The sequence below is a fragment of the Salvia hispanica genome, chromosome 4 (genome assembly GCF_029641045.1).
Source record: "Salvia hispanica isolate PSC_SH4W2 chromosome 4, Shi_PSC_v1, whole genome shotgun sequence".
Taxonomy (NCBI): domain Eukaryota; kingdom Viridiplantae; phylum Streptophyta; class Magnoliopsida; order Lamiales; family Lamiaceae; genus Salvia; species Salvia hispanica.
This window is the reverse complement of record NC_142695.1, coordinates 46,070,660-46,093,331: the sequence shown is the minus strand read 5'-3', so window position 1 is coordinate 46,093,331 and position 22,672 is coordinate 46,070,660. Positions and strand designations below refer to the sequence as shown.

The 22,672-nt window shown below is 34.4% G+C and overlaps 3 protein-coding genes across 8 annotated transcripts; 2 read left to right on the top strand and 1 right to left on the bottom strand.

Annotated features, from left to right (window-relative positions):
* Positions 1-1,756: 1,756 nt before the first annotated feature.
* Positions 1,757-3,595, top strand: LOC125195227 (uncharacterized). The gene is made up of 5 exons (XM_089069932.1): positions 1,757-2,073; positions 2,663-2,991; positions 3,070-3,110; positions 3,192-3,464; positions 3,548-3,595. Exons 1-5 carry the CDS (start codon positions 1,757-1,759, stop codon positions 3,593-3,595), a joined length of 1,008 nt encoding a protein of 335 aa, XP_088926058.1.
* An 8,377-nt stretch (positions 3,596-11,972) lies between these two features.
* LOC125195226 (putative late blight resistance protein homolog R1A-10) lies at positions 11,973-14,846 on the top strand. The gene has a single exon (XM_048093407.2). It carries the CDS (start codon positions 12,158-12,160, stop codon positions 14,402-14,404), a length of 2,247 nt encoding a protein of 748 aa, XP_047949364.2. The 5' UTR covers positions 11,973-12,157; the 3' UTR covers positions 14,405-14,846.
* Positions 14,847-15,594: 748 nt separating this feature from the next.
* On the bottom strand, positions 15,595-20,748 carry LOC125195990 (putative ALA-interacting subunit 2). 6 transcript variants are annotated; one of them, XM_048094316.2, is made up of 10 exons: positions 20,604-20,748; positions 20,321-20,494; positions 20,007-20,068; positions 19,825-19,899; positions 19,613-19,729; positions 18,782-18,852; positions 18,119-18,416; positions 17,114-17,403; positions 16,625-16,681; positions 15,595-16,022 (listed from the first exon to the last, which is right to left on the bottom strand). In XM_048094316.2, exons 2-9 carry the CDS (start codon positions 20,397-20,399, stop codon positions 16,627-16,629), a joined length of 1,047 nt encoding a protein of 348 aa, XP_047950273.1. In that variant the 5' UTR covers positions 20,400-20,494; positions 20,604-20,748; the 3' UTR covers positions 15,595-16,022; positions 16,625-16,626. The 6 variants fall into 6 exon arrangements, with proteins under 6 accessions (XP_047950273.1, XP_047950276.1, XP_088913515.1 ...); XM_048094319.2 differs by having other exon boundaries at positions 20,327-20,494; XM_089057389.1 differs by lacking the exons at positions 15,595-16,022; positions 16,625-16,681 and adding an exon at positions 16,694-16,999.
* Between the last annotated feature and the right edge of the window lie 1,924 nt (positions 20,749-22,672).

Below are 22,672 nucleotides of genomic sequence, written 5' to 3'. Positions count from 1 at the left end.
AGATTGAACAAAACTTATCAAATATTCTCTTTGACCATGAAAAATAATCCCAATTATTGACCCCATAAGTTTTAACAAGAAATTAGTAAAGTAAGAGAGAGTGTAGAAAAATAGATTATGTCAAAGAGAGGGGAAAAAGTATTAAGAAAGAAAAGTAGAAAAAACGGTAAAAAATAAGAGAAAGCGTTTATATAGTATATATATTAAACTATTTTTCGTGAACTTCCAAAATGACAAATGAGATTAATTTTTTTGAATGGAGGAAGTATATAATTTTTAATTTTTTTTCAGTTTTGTAACAAGAATCAAAATTTGACTAAAAAGTCTGAAATTTTATAGGCAAGTAGGAGTACAACATAAAAAATGATGATAAAGAGAAAATTCTGAAAAATAATTGGAGCTATTATCATGAACTGTAAAATCTTTTAATAATGCTGGTCATTGTGGCAGACACGAATTGTCAGTTACCATAAAATGACATTATTTTGTCATGATCACTAGTGAATTTCAAGTAATATCACGCATTTTTCGTATTTTTGGAGGAATAACCGAATAACGTCATCGAACCATAATATAACCAGCTAGTATAAAATAGTACTCCAATAGTCTACTACTACTACTACAAATAATAATAATAATAATAATAATAATAATAATAATAATAATAATAATAGTTCTTCTTATGTAATTGTTCTTTTTTGCTTATTTTGAAGGGGAGATGTTATGATTCAGACTTAAAATTTTTAAAAAATAGGGTCTCTCAAACGAATTACAGTATTAACTTGTGACGTTAATATTGGTCTTCCATTTAATGTCAAAGTAAAAATAATTTGACTATCTTTTTATTATTTATTTCCTCATGTTTAAGATATTCAATATCCATTACTCCTCCGTCCGCGAATATGAGTCTCGTTTTTTCATTTCAGTCCTTCAGCGAATACGAGTCCCGATTCATATATAATTACTATAAATGGTAAAGAGGTCTCGCATTCCACTTATATATATAGAATTACTTAAAACTAATATAATGTAGATAAGACCCTTATCTATACTTTGTTCTTTTGATTCCTTTACTTGTTCTTCACTTTAACTATTTATTTATGATTTTTTTAAAAAGGTGTAAAAAATAACAATGACTCATCTATGAGGAAACAAAATGAGTATTACATATCTGATGATTTTAAAGTCAGATCGGATCCGACAATACCTGATAACCGAAATTTGGTTGGACAATCCTAAAAGAAAGGTTTTCTAAGAATATACTTTTTGAAGAAGCGAAATCACTGTCAAGCCAATGTAAGATATGAATGGGGGTTTTGAATACACCCTTACACTTGTGGAACGTAAGGTACATTAGAACTCCACATATACAACAAAGAGATCCATAATTAACTTAAACTTGCTCTCGTACCATATCAGAAACGATGTATTTGATCCTTAAAATGCATTGTAGCTAAGAAGGTATAGAGTTATACAATTATATGTGTAGGAAAGAGACGAAAGCACTTAAAAAATGAATAGGGCCGGGGTAGAATACTCTCCACTCTTACAATTATGAAATAAATTAAAAATTGAGTTCCTTGGCTAGGATTGCTCCAAATCCAATAAACCAATGTGTCTGCACCTCCAAACAAAGGCGGGAACTTATTTGCTTTCCGTGTCTATTTAATAGAAACACAACTTGACATCTTACATAATATTCCAAAACAACAACTTAACAACTCCATACAAACCTCGGCGCCGGAAAATCAAGAAAATGGAGGATCTCCCTCACCACTTCTTCACTGACATTTTCGGTGGTGCCCCGCGCCCACGTAGCATATTCTCCCACCAAATATCCGCCAACGCTAGCTTCTACGATGACGTCTTCTGCCCGACGGAGGAGGCGCCGCCGCCGCCGTCGCTGAGGCGGAGGGGACGGAATTTGCCCCTTTTTGATATTCCTTCGTTGCAGCTTAACCAAAAGAGTCGTTCCTTCGTACACATTTTTGGGTTGGATGCGAAGAAGAAGAAGAAGGAGAAGAGGTTGTATTCCGAATACGACGACGTTGCTATGTCAGCGGCGAAGCTCAGGTGCGTGCGTGCGAGTATAAAACAATGATGTTACAAATTAAATTAATCCTCTTAGGTGGCGTTCGGTTACCATGACTAATTATTATAAGACTATCCATCTAGGATTACGTTGTGAGATTTTTAGTTGGAGGGGGAGACTGTGACTAATTATCATTAGACTATCCATCTATGATTAAATTGTGGGGGTCAATCTTATGAACCAAACATGATACATATTTAATCATGATATTTAATCTTGCCAACCGAACACCCCTTATTTTATTTGATATAGCAAAATAGTTGTCGAATCTTTTTAATAAATACTACTACTAGTTTAACTAAAATAATATGTGCATTTTTAAGGACCAAAACATGGAATTTAAGTTTTAATTATTTTATAGTATATTTTCGAAGATGCATGTTTAAACACCAAACTCATGCATGCATGATTGGAGACTTAATTCCAAACTTGTGGTCAAACCCGAAAAAAAAAAAGAAGTTGATAACAACGTTGTGAATACCCTTGTTTGGATTTATGATATGTTTAAAAAAATCGAGTGATCAATAATTGTAAATTATTAAAGTAATATTCATTTCCCACAATTTGTAGAGCAATGGACATCAAGACCAAGTGGAATTCCACGAGAAACGGAGATTCCGATCATAAAAAGTGGGCACTATTTTCCGATTTGGATTGTGATAACAAATTAGGGGGCTGCCCTCCTCGAATCGAGGAAAATGTTACTAACATGGAGCAGATAAAAGCAGAAATAATTGATGAAGAAATGGAAATTGATGAAGATGATTTTGTGAGCTCATACGTTATAGATCTTGATTGTTGCAGTAGAGAAACTGCAAGTGCTTATGTACCGAGCGACGTTGATGAAGCGATCGCGTGGGCCAAGCAAAGGTTTCACTCCCAAGAGAAACCCACACTTGGTTAGTTAACTAATAAACTGATTTTTCTTGTTTCAATTTTAAGTATTTTGAATCTGTACATGTTGTATTATTACTAAGCAGCCACAGGAGTGATGGATGATGAGTCAAGAGGGGTTGAGGTACATTTCAATTTGTGAGTCTATTTGTTTTATGTTAACAAGGTGGGAGTAATTAATTAATAATGTGTAAAATGATGATAGAAAGAGGATGATAAGAGCATAGTTGATGAAAAGATAAGGTTGTGGTTGAGCGGCAAGGAATCCGATATCCGGCTGCTATTGTCCTCCCTTCATCAGATCGTATGGCCTAACAGCGGGTGGATGGCGATCCCTCTAGCGAAACTAATGGAGAGCTCCCAAGTGAAGAAAGCTTATCAAAAAGCAATTCTATGCCTACATCCAGACAAGCTTCAGCAAAGAGGAGCATCACTCATACACAAGTACATTGCACACAAAGTCTTCGCCGCTCTTCAAGTGAGTACTTATAATTTAATCATGTCAACTTCTCACTAGCTTAGCTTATTAATAGAACTATTCTTATTTTGTGATTGTCTAAGGATGCTTGGACATCATTTAGCTCCCTGGATGTCTCCAAAATCTATTGAGACCCAGATTTCGTGTTCATTCATCGATCGAGGTTTGGGAAATGTTTTGTTAGACATGGAAAGTGAGATTTGGAGTTGGAAAACTTGGAGTGATAAATAAATGTTTATCGATATGTGACAATAAATGTTCGAGGGTTTGGATATGTAATATTTGATTGTTGCAAGAAATTAATGTTGGTTTTAGTAGTATTTGATTGTGTTAATTAATTCATCAATGAGAGTTCTTGGATAATTTTGTTTCCAGAATTGGTGATCCATATCTTCATGACATCCTTGTAATTAGTTGCGGGTATTATCTGAATAGTTTATATTAGTGGATTAATTCAAATATTCAAATGTGATCACCTATATATCTAGAGTTTATCCATGCTAATAAAATTCGTTGGGGTTACAAAACAAAAATAAAAAACTGTTAAAAGATAAAATTTGCCAGTAATGTGTTTTATATTCCATCTAAACGCTTGAAATTCACATAAAAACAAACGGAGTACTAATAAAAATGTGAAAATATTTCGCGTACCGAAAGTAGAATACGACATATTATTAAGATTTTGACTGAGGCCGACAAAATTATCAAGGCCACAATTGAAGAATAACTTGATAATTTAAAAGTCGTTTAATTTATTGATTAACTAATTACTGATGGATTCCGATTCTGATTCCGATTCCGATTCCGATTCCGATTCCGATTCGATCATAGGTTAACCAAAAACAGCGGAATCGTTTAATCAGCCTTACATTTTATAAAGGTCAGTGAAATAATGATCATGTGAAATTTTTGTACTAGTTCCTTAGGCTAACATTCGTAGTTATTCCTTTGGTCATTTTATTTTTCTTTTTTGAGGCCCCAACTGATACCCTCTCAGAACTGTGGGACTTTCAGCCCGGCCCAGCTCGAACCCATCGGATCATCTACGGTGTTGGGCCTCCCATCTAAACTTTTTGAAACATGTTCCAATATCTATCCTATCATCAGAAAATTACAATATTTACCTAAAATTGTCAGTTTGTATGAAAAGTTACAATTACATTTATACTACTGCTACACCTCAATTTTTTTTAATTTACAACATTTCAATACTTTTCAGTATAAAGTTCATGTGTGATGTGTATTGTCACACGATGTCATGTCGTCCAATTGTACCCCTAAGAAGAACATTAATTAACCCTTGTATTTTTCTCGCTAAATATTGCATCGAAATACACTTGTATATACAATAGTGAACTGCAAAAATGGTCTCTAGACTATGGATTTATCTCGCCCATAGTCTCTGAACTTAAAAATATCGCCAGTAGTCCCTGGACTAAGGGTTTATCTCGAAATTGGTCCTTTTGACTTTTTTTTGTACGAAAATACCCTTTGATATTATTTTGGGAGGATTTGGGCAATTTGGTCTTTTTACACTTTTAACATTTTAAATCTGATATTATTTCAGCTATGTACTAACTTTGATATTATTTCAAATTTATCATCCTTTTTCCCTTTGTCATCCTTCACTTTGTTTCTTTATTTCAATATTAGATTTAATTTTACAAAATTTTAAATTTTAATTTTTAAATATCAATAAATTTTTTATTAAATAGCAAAAATTAATATTTATAATCAATATTTGATAGTGTATAGTACTATGTAATCAATAAGGTATGACAACGCCTTAGTTTTAATCAATATTTAATGCAGTAGCTTTAATCATAAATAGATTATATAAGACAATTTATTCTGAAATAAATATGCATCTAATGTAAAACTAATATAATTTTCGTTTATTAATTTGAAAACAATCAAAATTTACTAGAAAATTTCAACAAAAATACTCATATATAAATTTTTAGTAGGATCAAATTTTTAGTCAACTTCATAATATTTAATCACAAGCAATTATAACAACCGAACGGAGGCTAAATAGAATAACTCTTATTTTTCCATCATGATTAATATTATTTTTCTGTACTTCTTCAATTCAATTGAATATTATATTAAATAACAAAAATTAATAGTTTTAATCAATATTTATAGTGTTCATGAATTAATAGTTTTTATTAAAAAAATTTATTGATATTTAAAATCTAAATATTAAATTTAATTTTATAAAATTAAATCTAATATTGAAAAAAAAAAAAAAACAAATTCAATGAAGGATAACAAAATGGAAGAAGAATGATAATTTTGAAATAATATCAAAGTTAGTACGTAACTAAGATAATATCATATTTAAAATGTAAAAGTGTAAAAAGACCAAATTGCCCAAACCCCCCAAAATAATATCAAAGGGTATTTTCGTACCAAAAAAAGCCAAAAGGACCAATTTCGAGATAAACCCTTAGTTCAGGGACTACTGACGATATTTTTAAAGTCCAGGAACTATGGGCGAGATAAACCCATAATCCAGGGACCATTTTTGTAGTTCACTCTATATACAAGATAGATGAGCGCTTTGGTGATAATAATAAGAAAATAAAGCAGTGAAATTGATTAACACTGTACTACATCTAAATAGTTGTAAATTAGGTCCATAGCCGAAAAAAGAGGGCAACAATAAGACACAGAGAGAGAGTGGAAAATCGAACACCACTTAGCATTAGCAACGATGCTCGGGCATTAGGAATATATATATATATAGTACTACATGGTCACCCGCGGAATTGGGACAGAGATTTATGAACATTCTTGAGAAGTTGAGGCGCGTTGGAGGTAGTCGATGATGATGATGATGAGAGAGAGAGAGATTGGTTGCTGCTTGCTTCTCTCTCCTCCTCATGTATGGTGTCCAGCATCTTTGACGTTCTGTTCCTCATAATGCTCACAAACTGCGGTGGCGCCACCTCGCTGATGAATCTTGCTATACGGGCATTCGCCATTTTTATTTATTAGGTTTTTTTCAGCTCATGTTTGAATGATGAATAATGGATATAGCCTATGCTCGAATTTATAGCACAAGGAGGGATGATTAATAAATTTATTAAAATAACAAAAATAATGTTCACATTTTAGTTTATTTTATGTGGAATTCAATGTTGGTTATCCAATCAATTTTAATAGATTTGATCGTATTGATGAGGGGAGGACCATTTGGTTTGGGAAGAGGGACACATGGAGGTGTGTGAGTGTGTTGATGGATATGGAATGGGAACCACCATAGATTTTATTTTTATGATTATCTCCGTCCAAGATTTTATTTGTCTAGCTTTATTATAATGACTGCCCGTGCATCGCACGACTCATTTTATTTCTCTCGTTGTAATTTTTTAAGTTGTGAACAAATTTAATTGAAACACATTTACATTTATATAGCAAACAAACACATTATGAAAATATAAACAATTAATGTGATAATATAAAAAAAATAGTTAATTACACAGACAAAACATAAATAAAATCAAACATTTAACAAAAGTTAACACAAGTACAATTTAATATTTCATATTTTATACATTTTACAAAACTTATTTGTAAACAACATTAATAAAAAAATCACAAGTACCATAACTATCTTTATTACAAACTAAAATATTCAATCCTTCACGATTGAGAATTAAATTGTGTAATGAACTTGTCAGGGTCAATAATCACATCAATTATATCTACAAAAATACAATACGAGTCAATGTTAATACACAAATAATAATAATGTAATTGCAAAAGTAGTAGTACTAAAATATTAGTACCAAAGAGTGGCTCTTCACCTATTTTTTTTTATATGCTTGATTAGATCAATTATCTTAAACAATAAATCTTGGATATTTTGGGGACGAAGTTCAGATATTCGTGTTTTGGAGCACATAATAATTTATAATTTATAATTTGAAATAGGAGTATGTACTCTACTTCTTCTAAAAAAACAAATAGTAATAATTGTTAGTTTAAGTTTTAATATGACCTGCTTAGTAAAAACAAACAAATGAAGTTAGGATTAAGTTAAAATATAATACGTGGTACTCTACTTCTTCTTACAAAAAATGGCAAATAGTAACAATTGTTAGTTTAAGTTTTAATATGACCCGCTTAGTAAAAACAAACGAAGGAAGTTATGATTAAGTTAAAATATAAATACGTGGAAAATAATATTGTACATTATTTTTGTAAAATGGGAAAATGACTCTGACCGTGAGACTAAAAATAAAGCAAATTTACATCACACAAAACAAAACAAAAAAATAAAGAATGTATAATTACCACTTCTCCTAATGAGATTGAAGATATTGTTATCAAAAGCTATAATCTAAGATTGCACTGGTGAGACATTTCCTAGTCGAGCTTCATTTCATTGCAATATAGTAACCCTATACATTAAAAACCCAAACCTTGAAACCTAAACATAAACCCTTAACTTTAAAATATACTCACCATGACCAACAAATAAGCCATCATCAATAAAATTCTCCCTTCGTCCCAGTTCAATTTTACTTTGTTGATCACTTACTCTATTTTGGGGGGAAAATATTTTAATAAAATTGTGAAGAATATAAAAACTTAAATGAATCAAATACATTAAGTTAATAAATCATTAAATGAGTTAACAATTCGATAAATCCAATAACTTTAAACAAATAAATAATTAAAGTAATCAATTAAAATGAAATAAACTAAGCAATTGAAACTAATGTACGCTGGCTTATTTATCATAGAAAATTAGTTAGTAAAAGATATTATACGATGGCCTTTAATCATAAAACATATGTGGTTGATTGTAAAAGAAAATATACATATTTATTATGCCCTAAAATAATGCGCAGTGTTATTCTTTCTTCTCTGCGCAAAGAGTTCTTCGTGTTTGTTCAAAGGTATATATTTCTTATCTTCCCCTTTTCTCTAAAGACGAAACTTGATAACAATATGGCGACGAACGGACGGCTGGCCTAGTACTTCTCGAAGGCCATCTCGTGGATTTATCTCGTCGAAACACATCAATTTGGAGGAGTCTTCGCGAACTGTCGGATGATTGGCCGTGTAAGTAAATGGATGACAAACTTTTTATGTGAAACCTTATAAAAGTGGACAAAGATCTGTTTTGCAAATTCATTCATACCAGCTTCACAAATAGCTTCTGAACTTCAAGCAAAACCATTTCTTGGTTCGGGTGTGCCTCCACCTGGATTATGGTATCCCATGTCATATATTTATAGTTCAACCTAAATATCATGACAAAATATATATTAAAATTAACACATAAATATTGATTAAAATATTTTGGATATTCAATACAAAATATGTAATCACATTACACGCATAATTAAGCATATGCAAGTTCAAAAGTGATACACCATCAACAAGAAAATGAAAAATCGTAAATAAAATTGCGTATGAAAATTATTATTTTTGGATAAAAATAATGAAAGCACATATATTAAATATGATATTTTTGGATTTATACTATAAAGGGAGCAACCATACCTTAACAATATATGTATCGTTCATTACTAAAATGCCATCCATATGAAATAATTAATCTCCAACTTTATAATGTACTATAAAATGTCAAGGTTGTGAACAATTAAAACTACCCCTCACTCGTGGAGATCATTGTCGAGCAGATGGTAGTGACGGAGTTGAATCTCAAGCAATTTTGCTGCTCTATTCACGACAGATAGCTGTCTGTACCACTAATTTCTTAGAGTCAGAATTTAATCTCATATTTATAGTCCCTAAAGAGTCTTGTATAACCATTAGCCATCAGTATTAATTTATAATGGTCGGATTCATTGGTAAAGGCAGCCACGTTTATAAAACGCCAATTTCATTCACTTTCTAATTAATCAGTTAAGCCACATCGACCGTTTCTACCTAATTATTTTTGCTCTATTCCTTTTCTCCTATAACCAAAATGAGTTCATGGAGCCTTTTGGTTATTATTTCCCCACACCGATATTAGATTATAACTGCCACTAATTTCCCATGATCGGTTTTAGTATACCATGATAATAATGGTCTACAAATTTATATTTATCAAATAAAAACACCTCCATTTGAATTAGTCATAATTAACCTAATTATGATTTCCACGTTTTATTGATTATTAAAGCGTATATGAATTATAAATGCTAGTATATATTTTGAGTATCATGCCCAATCATCTACCACTAACTATATAACTGCCAACTCGATGAATATATTTCACATAAGTTATATTACTATTAAAAATAATTAATGGGCTCAAATATTTAATCCAATGACAGTTCCTTATACACAAATTACACAATTATCTACAAATATTAAAAAGGTTCATAACTAATATATATTTAAAATCTTGCCCAAATTTTACAAATATTTAAAAAGATGGCCAAAACTCCCCTTTTATATATGTATAGATGACTGCGCACTACCTTCCATAAGTACGAGTAATAAAATTGGATTTTTTTTTTAAATGTTACACTAGAGATATTTTTTTGTCTCGGGACAGTCTATGCTGCTGAAGAAAATTAGGTTGGGATGGTAATTGAAGTTATTTTGGTTATGTTAATTAATATCTGCTTGAGAAGACATTTCCCTTTGGCCTAGCATAAGGGAAACTTCACGTAGGCTGCATGCGACAAGTGGGAGTTTCTTGCCCATGCATATTTTTAGTTATTTATCTATCAATTTATGTCTTTTCCACATATTACAAAAGCTTCGTTAGTTTATCTTTCAATAAACACAGATCCATTGAAAATGGGTACAACTAGCTCTTGTACTGTAAAAAGAGTAAAAATTAGTGATCTGAACACTATATTGCCACGTGGTTTATTAAATCAGTTACAATTAGGAGAGAGAGTAGAAAAGACAGAAGTGATTTTTTGCAATTATGTTTGATTGGACACATCGCGTGACAAAATGTCGGGACCACTTATTTATTATTTTAGCATAAAAGACATTGTTTTGGAAATTTGAATTAGTTAGCCGGCTCAAAATTCAATTATTTAAAATCACAGAAACATTTATATCAGTATTTATATTATTTGTGACATATCAAAATCTCTCATTCTCTCTTAATTTATATACATTTATAATATTAATAATATTTGACTGACATGAAAAATATGGTTGGTTGTGTTCGGACCGGCCTAATTTGTACAGTTTAAAGCTCAGCCGTGTAAGGAAGGTAATGAAATTTATGAGCAAAAATGTGATATTAACATCTTCTAATAGCGATATACTTATAAAGAGAACAATTTTGAAAGGTAGCCGGAAAAAGACGGGCCAACGCCACCTTCTCCGGTCAATTTCTTCATCTGCATTTCCATTTTCTCAATATACCCTTATCAATTTGTGAAAGTTATACTCCCTCCATCCCAGTTAAGTTGAGTCAAAAAATTTGGGCATGAAGATTAAGAAATTGTGTTGAAAAGTAAGAGAAGGAATAACGTAGGAAAGATAAAGAGATAATAAAGTAGATGGTGGAATAAAGTAAGAGTGATTAGATGTTTTGTTTTTTTATTAAAAAATGAAAATGACTTAATTTTATTGGGACATCCCAAAAAGGAATACGACTCAACTTAGTTGGAAATGAGGGAATACTAGTACTTATCACTTTATTTTAAAAAATCTTAAAATATCCCTATAATTTAATAGGGATTTATTAGCGGTTATCAACATTATTCCAACGGAATCCGCCCAAATTTATGAACTCAATCTTCGTGGCAATTTTAAATTGATAAGTTAAAGTTATTTTTTTACTTTCAATTATACTCATACGGAGGAGTACTAGCTTTCTTTACAATACTTCATTTTTACTTTATTATGTAAAATTGAGGATGAGAATATGCAGAAAAAACACGATGCGTTGGATGAATAGTATCATTTCAAGAAGAGTTTTGTGATTTATTAATTGATTTTTGTGCATGTTTTACTTGAGTTTAAATAGTTGAGATTAATTTTTGATACCCGTGGTCAGATTTTAAACATAGAATTTCCATTAAAATATGTACTAATTGACATCTTTAGCCATACAAATATACAAACGTTATGAGTTTTTTTATTTTTTCGTTTGGTATGATTGAACTAGTTTATTAGTGTTAAAGTTATTAATTGAGTTAAAATTGCTTCGACCCTCAAATTTAAGAAGTCACTGTTAAGACTTTAAGATAAAAAAAATAACTCAATTCATAATGTAAGCTATCAAAGGTTTTGAGTTATCAGAAAATGACTTTATGTTTTTTTAAAAAAAACTTGAATTTACAATTTAACCTTTTAGTTTACCAGCACACCAATTTATAAGTAACTTAACCTTGAGTTGCGACCTAATTTGTGTAAAATAGTGCTACTAGTAGTAAGTTTTTGTCAAGTTGATGCTATTTTGGAGACAAATTCAATGAATGTGCTCTAGTAATATTGAAAAGGAAAAGAAAATAGAAAGTGATACACAAAGCATTCCATATCTGGACTGGTTCATTTTTGAATAAAAAAAACATCAATTATTGAATCTTACCAAATGAGTTCGGGTCGATCCATCACGGGTCACGGTGACCCGTTGACGCAGCGCGCCAAAACACACTCTGCTTCAAACTTGAATCTTGAAACAGAGACGAAGACGAGCGAACAGAATTCCGATTCCCTCTCTCTCTCTCTGTACGTTAATTGGTTGAGAGATGGCAGCTTATTCCGCCCTAGTTTCCTTAGAGAAGCATCTGAAGCAGCTCCTGATCAACTCCGACCAATTCCCTCTCCACGATCAACTCCAATCCTTGTACAATGCCATCTCCACCTTGCAAAAATCCATCGAAACGATCTTCCCCGCCCCCAAACAGCACCGCCATACTGCAACCACCCTCCAAACCCTAATCCGAGACGTAATCTACCACGCGCAAGACGCCCTCGATTCCTTCCTCTCCGTCAAATCCCCCACCTTCTCCTTCGCACCAATAACACAATCAATCCACCCCATCGCAAATCAGGCGCAATCGCTCGCCGATTCAATCCGCAAACTCATCGGCGCCGCCACCGACGACGAAATCCCTCCGCCGCCCCGATCCTACCTCGTCACCCGCACATTCCGCATCGTAGGGCAGGAGAGAGACAAGCAGCTCCTCACCGAAAAGCTCGCCAGCCATGAACACACGCTCCAAATCCTCCCAATCAGCGGGATGGCCGGCATCGGTAAGACTACTCTCGCTCGAAGCCTTTACGACGATCGTAACATTATGAAAAGCTTCAAAATTCGCGCTTGGGTCACTGTATCCCAGGATTACCACGTCGGTGATATTTTAGCTAGATTGTTGAATTCGATGGATAAAAGGGGTGAGAAAGCCGGAGCAAGAGTGTATGAAGGCAGCGATTATTGTAAGCTCAGGGTTGATGTTCATCAGACCTTGTACGATTACAAATATCTAGTTGTGATTGATGATATGTGGGATATTGCTACTTGGGATATTCTGAAGAATTCGTTTCCGGATAACAAAAACGGAAGTCGAATTGTTCTCACTACGAGAGTCGAGTCCATAGCTGAAGCTGCGAAATCCTCTAGTTTTTTCCATAAGATGCAGACTCTAGATGAAGAAAACAGCTGGATTTTGCTCTGTGACAGGGCGTTTGAAGGGAATCCATCCCCTCCTCACTTGGAGAAGATCGGTAGGGGGATTGCCAACAATTGTCAAGGCCTCCCTCTCTCTCTAACCGTCATCGGAGGTCTCCTCTCTCAAGAGCGGCAGACGGAGGAGTACTGGCAGACCATCGAGGAGGACACCAACGCTGCAGCTGCCAAAGGCGAAGAGGCCTACTTGGAGATTCTGCTTTTGAGCTACAATCACTTGCCTTGTCAACTCAAGGGATGTTTCCTTTATTTGGGAGCTTTTCCTGAAGATAGTGACATCCCTCTCTCTAAACTGTCAAAGCTATGGATTGGAGAGGGATTTCTGGTGGTAACCGAGCGCCAGGGGAGGCTGGAGAAGGTCGCGGAGGATTACTTGATGGATCTTACTCAGAGGAATCTGATCACGGTTCGCAAGATTAGTTCAAGTGGGAGGATTAAGACTTGTGGATTGCACGACAGTCTGCACGATCTAGCTGTGAAGGAGTCAGGGACGGAGAAGTTCTTTCACTCTGTAAGGAGGTATGGAAACGCGCAAATATTAGAGGAAGTTGCCAAGAGTCAGAGGCGTGTGTCTGTTCATAAAAACATACTCATTTGCTTGAAGGATGTTTATCACAGTGCAAAATTGATTTCAGATGCAAGAACTCTGATCTATGCTGGATCGCATCATCATCATCCGATGCCCTTGTTTCTGAGTTATGATCTGCTCAGGGTGTTGGATGCTTATACAGTTTACTTCATCCGGTTCCCGCGGGAATTGGCTCATTTGATTCATTTGAGGTATTTGTCTTTGACATATAATGGGAAGCTTGCATCAACATTGTCCAACCTTCAAAATCTTCAAATCTTGATTGTTCGCAGACAGCCTAGAATCATATATGTGGGGAAATCGTTTCTGCCTGATGAATTCTGGGGGATGCAGCAGTTAAGGCATCTTGTAATGACAGAAACCGATCTTCCCAAAATCCCAGAGACTCCTCCTCTCTTTGAAAACCTCCAATCTCTTACAAATATCAATGCTGCTTCTTGCACCAGAGGGGTTCTGAAAAGGATGCCTAATTTGAAAAAGTTGAGTATGTGGGTTGAAAAGGCGGGCGTGGTAAGCCTTTACCCGGATGAGCTCAAGCAGCTCGAGGTGTTCAAGTTCACTGTCTTGAATCCCAGTCCTAGCAAAAAAATTGAATTCGAATCTGAATTCGACCTGCCTCCAAAACTGAGGAAGCTGAGTTTAAGCGGCTGTGGACTTCCTTGGGAGGCACTGGGAGTTGTGGCGAAGCTGGAACATCTTGAAGTCTTGAAACTGTGAGAGCTTGCTTTCAATGGCGATGAATGGTGCCTGCTAGATGGCCATGTGTTTGAGAAGCTGAAGTACTTGATGATCGAGTACCTCAATTTCAAGACCTGGGACGCTAATCACGCGAACTTTGCTGTGCTCAAGCAACTTCACCTCAGGCATTGCTATGATTTGAAAGAGATTCCTTCGGATATTGGATTCATTGGTACCCTCAGACTGATCGAACTGGTGGACTGCGGTCGTGCTGTTGTGGATTCGGCAGCAGAGATTAAGGATGATCAAGAGGTCTATGATAAGAAGGACTTTCAAGTTCGCATCTTATTTTCTTCTGAGGCTTTAGTGACCGAGCAATAGCCTTAAATCATTTATATGTTTATTTGGGAAATGCCTTGTATAGCATCATCAACTGTTTATTTACATTCGGTTTGTGTGTTTTATTTGTTTTGGCACTACATTATAATGTTCTACATATTCAACTATGTCGCTAATTATGTCAGTATATCGTGTTACGTGTATGTTTTTGTGTAATCAAGAGTTAAACAAGACAAATCAACACAAAAAATTAAATTCCTACAAAGTACTACGCAGAATCGAATGTAAACGTCCACTTAGTGCATAGTATAATACTCCTACTACTAATTTAATCTATTTGATTAAGATATGAATGATTTAGATTGAATATTATGTGTTCCATTATAATCCATAAAGAGATCTATTACAGGACATTCCTGTTAAACTCAAAATAATCGGCTGAATCATATTTGGTAGTTTTGAGAGCCTATATGCTCCCTAGAGTCTGAGTCGAAAAATGCATGATCGTCCCCTCACAATATAGAAATATAGTACTACTAGTAGTTATTTTCAACATATGTCATATAATCCCAATGGTTAAGTTGGTAGTAGTATTTTTTAACTAAGAGGTCTATGGTTCGGTCCTTAGTGAAAATATATTTTTCTTTATTTTGTCAATTACTATTACTATTACAACAAAGAAATCTCAGTAATACAAATTCTTTTATCCACTTATATATTTCTAGATCATATTCATGTGTTTGCCCATAATCCTATTCTGAATAATTAATTGGTTGTCTAAAATCCAAATAATTTCTGAATTTATTCAGTAATTTTCATTAGTCAAATAAACAAGAAATTAATGCCCGAGTTTCCGGAAATCAATTAGAAATAACATAGAAAATTGAACATGTCAAAAGGTATTGATTCAACAATAAACAAGGAAACCAAACACTTGGCATTATATTTCTACAATTCAGGATCCACCAATGGCTTCACCTAAATGACCTCTCATATGCAAAATAGTTTCAACTTCTTGTTCACACCAACTATTTTCTCTCCTCTCTAAATCCTACATAGATACAAGAAATCATCTTCAGCCCCCCTACAAGAATCCCTCTCTCTCTAGAATTTCTTGGTGCTGCACAACAAAAATGAAAAAGCAAGTGAGGTATGAGAACTGGGTTGAGGTTGCACGCGCCAACAATCTTCCCTCAGAAGGTGTTGAATGGGCTGAGTTCGAGACGATAGCCAAGGAAGGACTGGAGAAGATGGATGCTTCCAGAAATAAGGTGTGGTCAGCGACGCCCTTCCTGGCATTCCTTGCATCAATCAATACCTGTTGTAGAACATAAGTATGTAATTACTCATCATTTGATATTAAAAGCACAGAGCCTCTTTGTTTGATACTAATATGCAGGAAATGTTTCGTCAAGCATAATTCCAAATCCCATTTCTCTTAGCCCTTCTCAAAGAGTTCCCATCACTTCACGGGCGCAGAAGCTCCCTCACGGGCAAGAGAGACACGAGCGCAGCAGCAGAAGAGGACAATGAAGGGATCTCGAGAATGTAAATGAATGAATGGAGGCAGATAAAACAAATGATAGATGATGCAGGGAGAAGGCAATGATTTATATGAAAGATAGGACGAAAGAGAAAATAGAAGTCGAAAATTTTCTTTTGTCATTGGACATGCAATTCGAATAAGAATAGCAAATAGTAACATTTTAGGCTTTCAAGGATGAGTTCTTTTTCAGGCATATTTCTGCTGTCCTAGGTTAAAAATATTCTACTATGTAGGTATATGGTTCATCAGTTAAATATGTTCTCAAAACTCAGTTCAAATTTCTAATAATCATCAACAAGCATCCAACTCTGTCTCAAATAAAAACCGAACAATTCTTTTCTATATCACAATGAGAGATCGAGATGTTACTCTACCTTTAATCGTATATGTGCTTCCGATTCCATGATATATTACTCGTATCAACATATGATCTGGGAAACAAAAATAAGAAGAATGAAGATCAAAATGAAGTACGAATATAACGCAATTCAGAAAAGTTGAAGTCACACATAACATTATTCTTACTAAGGAAAGATATTTTAGATTGGCTGTTTTTAGCATTTTTTGTGTGTTTTTTATAAATGTAAATTACACAAAACTCTATACAACCCAATGGACATCACTCAGTTTCTATTAGAACATAAAACAAGGAGTACGCTTCTAATGACTATGTTGGTACTGTGAAGTTAGTTTACAAAGATGAAACAACCATATGATTGGTCCTCAAGAGAAAAAATGGGCTCTTCATCCTAAAACAATCACATGAAAAGAATGCTTCAGCCAAGAGAGAAGAATCAACGAGCAAGCAGCATTAAAATAGGAAAAATCATAAGCATGAGTGTTCGTGCTTTTACAAATTTTACCTTGGATTTTGTATATGAAGCATTAGGAAGAGAAAGGCGACAAATATAAAAGACGAGCCAACAGAAAGGTAGGCTATCCCCAGGAAATTATTATGGCCTCCTAACCAACTTGATGTTGAGAGAACAATCTTCTTGCTGCCACTGAAACTGTAGGTATTGTAGTTGTTCAGAAGTTTGACGGAGATTGTATCATCAGCATCTAAATCCTCTTCAATTCTTCCATACAACTTCCGGAAAGATGGGAGAGCAGAAGTGCGCATCCATACAATAAGATCCTCTTGATCACTTAGCTACTTGGTGCAAGTTGATAGAATCCATATAGAAGACCAATGGTAAGAGAAAAAGAATAAAAAATACAAACAGCTCAGAATTTTACATATCAGAAGACCAAAAATGCAGTGGTTAATAAATATACACCTAAAAATAAAAAAGATGCGAAACTCATACTTCATGAAAGTTGATAGAATCCATATAGAAGACCAATGGTAAGAGAACAAGAATAAAAAATACAAACAGCTCAGAATTTTACACATCAGAAGACCAAAAATGCAGTGGTTAATAAATATACACCTAAAAATAAAAAAGATACGAAACTCATACTTCATGAGAGCTGAAAATTCATATCTAACAGTACACGGCTGGAAAAAAATGGGATCAGACTTTCTCCATGGTAAAATACTTGGCTTCTTATAAGCATAGACATGCAAACACAACTACCCAAGATATTCAGATAACAGTGACCAAATCATCATCATTCCAGATAAAATAGTGAAATCTTGATTAGGAAACAATTGGATGTCCAGGTTGTGACTGTGCATGCTTGAGTTAGAGAGAAAGAGAAGGGGGTGAGGATATGAAACATGCAAGGGATGTTTTTCAAATCAATTAACACTAAGTTAAATAGATGAGACCTAAGTCTATAAATAAAAAATGGGCGTGATGGATTTGAAAGTTATGTCTCACGTTTAAGAGTTAAAAAGTTTTCGAACCGATGCAATCACTTACAGAAATATTGGGGTCAAGTCTTGCACCACCGATTAGACTTCCATTCTGAAAATTGAAGGGAAAAACATGCTTTCCAAATTTATAATCACGGTCACTCTTCCATGCAATGTTCTTCCTGTTGACATTTAATTCGTCTACTCCCCGGAAGAAAGAGAACGTGTCATTGAACATACTCCAAGCAACCAGGCCACATGGGACAACTGGGAGACCATTGATAACATCCTCTGGTGCACACGAACCTATATCAGGGTACTCTAATCCATGCAAGAGCTGCCGCTCACTTCGGCTCTTATAATACCTTGATAAAACCAATAAAATAGACTAAATATATATAGGGCGGCATTAAAGGCAAAACCAGTTCTGAATGCAGAACAGAACCATAACACTGAGGTCATTGTTAGGTAACACAGATTCCAATATTAGTTTGTTTTTAGTTCATTTTAAAAGAAATCCATTTTATAGTTCATTCATCTCGCAGGTGTCAAACATATTGCACAGAAAATGTTAATGAACTAAACACAAACTAATAATGAACTCCAGTGTTTTGGTTCAGCATTCTGCATTTAAAAAATAAGTTCTACATTGATCAAACTCATATTATATATATGCAGAAAATGCAGACTTGGTGTTCCATATCTGGATATGAGAAAATGAATAATTTACCGTCTATGGTTCTGGTAGTAGCTATCAAGCTGGTAGTAGATGTATATTGGAGCTTTCATACTCCTGGGAACCTATATACCAGGTTTCTGGAACATGTTAATTATGTAATCTTTGCTAGACTTGAAGTTAAGCAATCAAATTGCAAAAACAAGTTGCATATAGTATACCAGAAAAGATAAATCAATACAAACAACAAATTCCACCAGCACTCGGTAATTGGAAATACAAGTAAGGAAAGATATTTAATAAGAATCTGGTCAGCAATGCATCAGTATCACTTGTTCCTGTGGAATTTCAGAAGTCCCCAATGCTATATGTGCCCACTCAATCGAAAGTCATAACATTTATCCGGTGACATTTACATATCCATTAAACTGGCGTACTTTTTCAGGACAAAACAAGAAACAGGCGCAGACTAAAACTTGAAAAGAACAGGCAAACAATGCACAGGCCTTTTGTTTTATATACCAATACCAGAGCCCCATGGCTCTGCCGTCGCCCTCATTTTAGATACCAGCCAATCAGAGTATTAATCTACCCTCCTTAACAGCAGAACAATAACATGAAACAAACACTATATTCCAATTCTGTTCCTTGTTCACCAATAAATAAAATCAAGATTTTTGCATCAGGAACTCTTTTATCAGATAAGCAATTTTTATCATCAAGTTTTTTTTATCCCATCAGGCTCTAGCTCTCATTGGAAATACAGACATTATATAAAGTCAATGCAGTAAGATACATTTATCATATTAAACAAATCAGAGCTTCCAAGTTCTCTTTCCACTTATTAATGACTTATACACAGCTGATGGCATCAGAGTATACTACCTGCAGGTGTTTGGTGCAATTTTTGGAAATGAAATCATTTGCAATGTATGCCAGTTTGTTGCCTCTGAATGGCGCTGGAATGCATTCAACATCATATCTATAGACAATTTCAACAACCTGCAATCAAATCAACATTCATTGACAGCTGTCAGCTAATATACATTAAACTACAATCTCACACTAAAACATAAGAGACGAAGAAGAAGATTTACACTTCTTGAAGCATGAAGACAGCCAATCCCAACTGGGATAAATAACACCCCGACCACGAAAAATACCGAAACCACCTGTCAAGGGCAAAATTTAATTCATACATAACAATAACACTAGAGTTTCATTACACAGATTCATAACTACGCCAATGAGCATTTGCGATTTTCCATCATTTGCTTACCCACACAGGTGATAGGACAGGTTTACAAGCTGGTAGACTTTGTTGAGTAAACTGGTATATGACTGCAAAATGATAATAATCAATTTAAACATTACTAACTACTCCTGGCTTAGAGAACAGACTCCTCAAGCTTAATTTGGATTCATAATTCGCATTTTACAAAATTCAATCATAAAATCATGTACGCAGCACATATATATGTATGTATAGATAAAATCAGTGCCAATATACAATCAGATTAACAATGATATTTCATGAAATAAAATGATAACACCAAAAACATACATCAACCAAAAAAAGTCACACACACATACACATACAATTGGAGCGGCGTTGGCTCAATGACACTGGATCAGCTTCGATTCCAGGTGCCGTGGACCTCCCTTCCTCCATTTCCCTTTCGATCAAATTTCAGAGCAACTACTACAACACAGTTTCACGAATCCGCAACAGCATCAGAGCTGAATTTGTTACTTAATTGCAAACGCCTGCCAACGAGAGAGAGAGAGATCGGTCGATCAGTCGCACAAAAAAGGCGATGAAATAATAAAATAAAATTGGGGGAAAATCGTTGCCAATGGTTCGTTAAAAAATTACCGGAAAAGTAAAAGAGGATAAAAGAAAGATAAGCAGCTCCCAATTTGGGTATTGATCAAATGGTCATATGAAAAAAATAAATAATGAGAAAGGCGTAGTGAATATCGTCCTGCTAGGCTGTTGGTAAATGCGACTTTTACAATTCAAGAGGCGTGTAGTGGCTTTTGACGAATTTATAAACTTAAGAAATTGACTTACGATTATTAACCAAGTTCAAATGCAGCAAGTTCCTCCACAACCTCCGCATGCAAGCTGAGGACAGAATTGGTCTCTATCCAATTTAATTGTAATATATAGTAGTATTTTTTATTTCAATTTCCAAATAGAAGTACTATGCAACACGATAGGTTTAGTGACAATGATTGATTTACAAGAACCTCGACAAATGTTGAAGTTGATTTTGGGAACTAACAAACGCGATCTAAGATTGATACAACTAATTGTGTCCTGTCTTGAGTCTTGACACGGTAACTCCGATACAAGCTCTCGGTCTGGACATTCGGACTTGCAAGCATGTGCGGATCCAAAGGACCACGACTTTGTAAAACTCACAGTTCGACTCCACATTACTATGAAAATTCAATGGAATGATCAAACAACCAATTCATATAAATGTAGACAAAAACCTATCCAAATCATGCACCGAATCAAATCAGGTCAAGTTTACCCCCCCGAAAAACAACCGTAATATCTTAAAAATAACATAAAAATCAAAGCTTTAGTTTGTCCTTTGATAAGGATCCATATAGATTATGATCCATTAATTCAAGATTTATACTCTTTGATGATGTTTGATCTTGCAATTGAACACAAAAAAACACAAGGCACTAAAAAGATTATAAGGTGAATCTAGCCTTCAAAAACTAGATATAAAAGGATTTGATGAGACACAAGAGACGAAGAAATGTGAATTTGATATTAGCTAAATCCATTGATGGAGAAAACAAATGTAAGCAATCTTCAACATACTAGATTCAACTAATGGCTCCACTACTCAAAGGAGTTCACAAACCCTTGATGCATACCTATACTTAATCATACTTGATTGGATCAATTGATGATCAAGCAACCTAAAATTAGGAATTGGATAAAAACTCTCAAGATCTTATTTCATCATCAACTACCTTTAAAGTCTCACAAAATGAGTATGTATAGGTGAGGTTGAAAACTCAAGAGAGAGCCTAAAAAATGGATAAAATCGGCCAAGATAGTGCCGACGCCCGCCCAGGCATTTTAGAAAGTGGCAAAACGCCCGCCCGAGCAAACTTTCTGCCCAGATGTGTAAAAAACGTGCAAAACGCCCGCCCAGTCGTTTTCCATGTCTCATTTTGCCCGGTCACGCGTTATCTTTGGACTCCCCATTTCTTCTGCGCTGCTTTAGTAGAACGGTCATAACTCTCTCCATCGGACTCCGATTGAGGTGTGTAAGATACTCACACGAAGTTCTTTTAAAGACGAAGACATTGGTATCCTTTTCAGAGTGTTTGGACATCATCTCAATAGGCCGAGAACTGATTGAAACCGGTTACTGTTGTAAATTTTAACGCACGGCTTTCATGATCGTATCATTCTTTCATTATTTTTTATGTTATAATGAAAATGGAAGCTTGGATTTTTACGTAACTTCTAAAATTAATGACTTCAATAATGACTTTTGAAGTAATAGAATCAATCTAAACTATAAAACGAAAAAATGCAGACACATATTAAATGAGAACAACACTCACATAAAAATTGCAACATACTAGTATTATTTTTCTCTGTGTATCATAACAATTTTTGTGGCAAACAATATACTCTGCGACTTCTCTACATTAACTTCGATCAAATTGATTGTCTCCCCAAGCTTTGTAATTTCATCTGTTTCTTGAGAGGACGAAATTAAGAAAGAGAGCAAGGCCGTCATTACTATGTGGAATATTATTCTAAAGCCATCTTACTCTAAAGTGCCTTTTGTAATTATTAGTTATACCCATTTGTTTATCAGCTAGGATACTTATCGTAACAAAACCACTTTTTTCTAAAAGAAAAAGGCAAAAGTTAATGTGGGCTTTAAGGAGACTAAATGG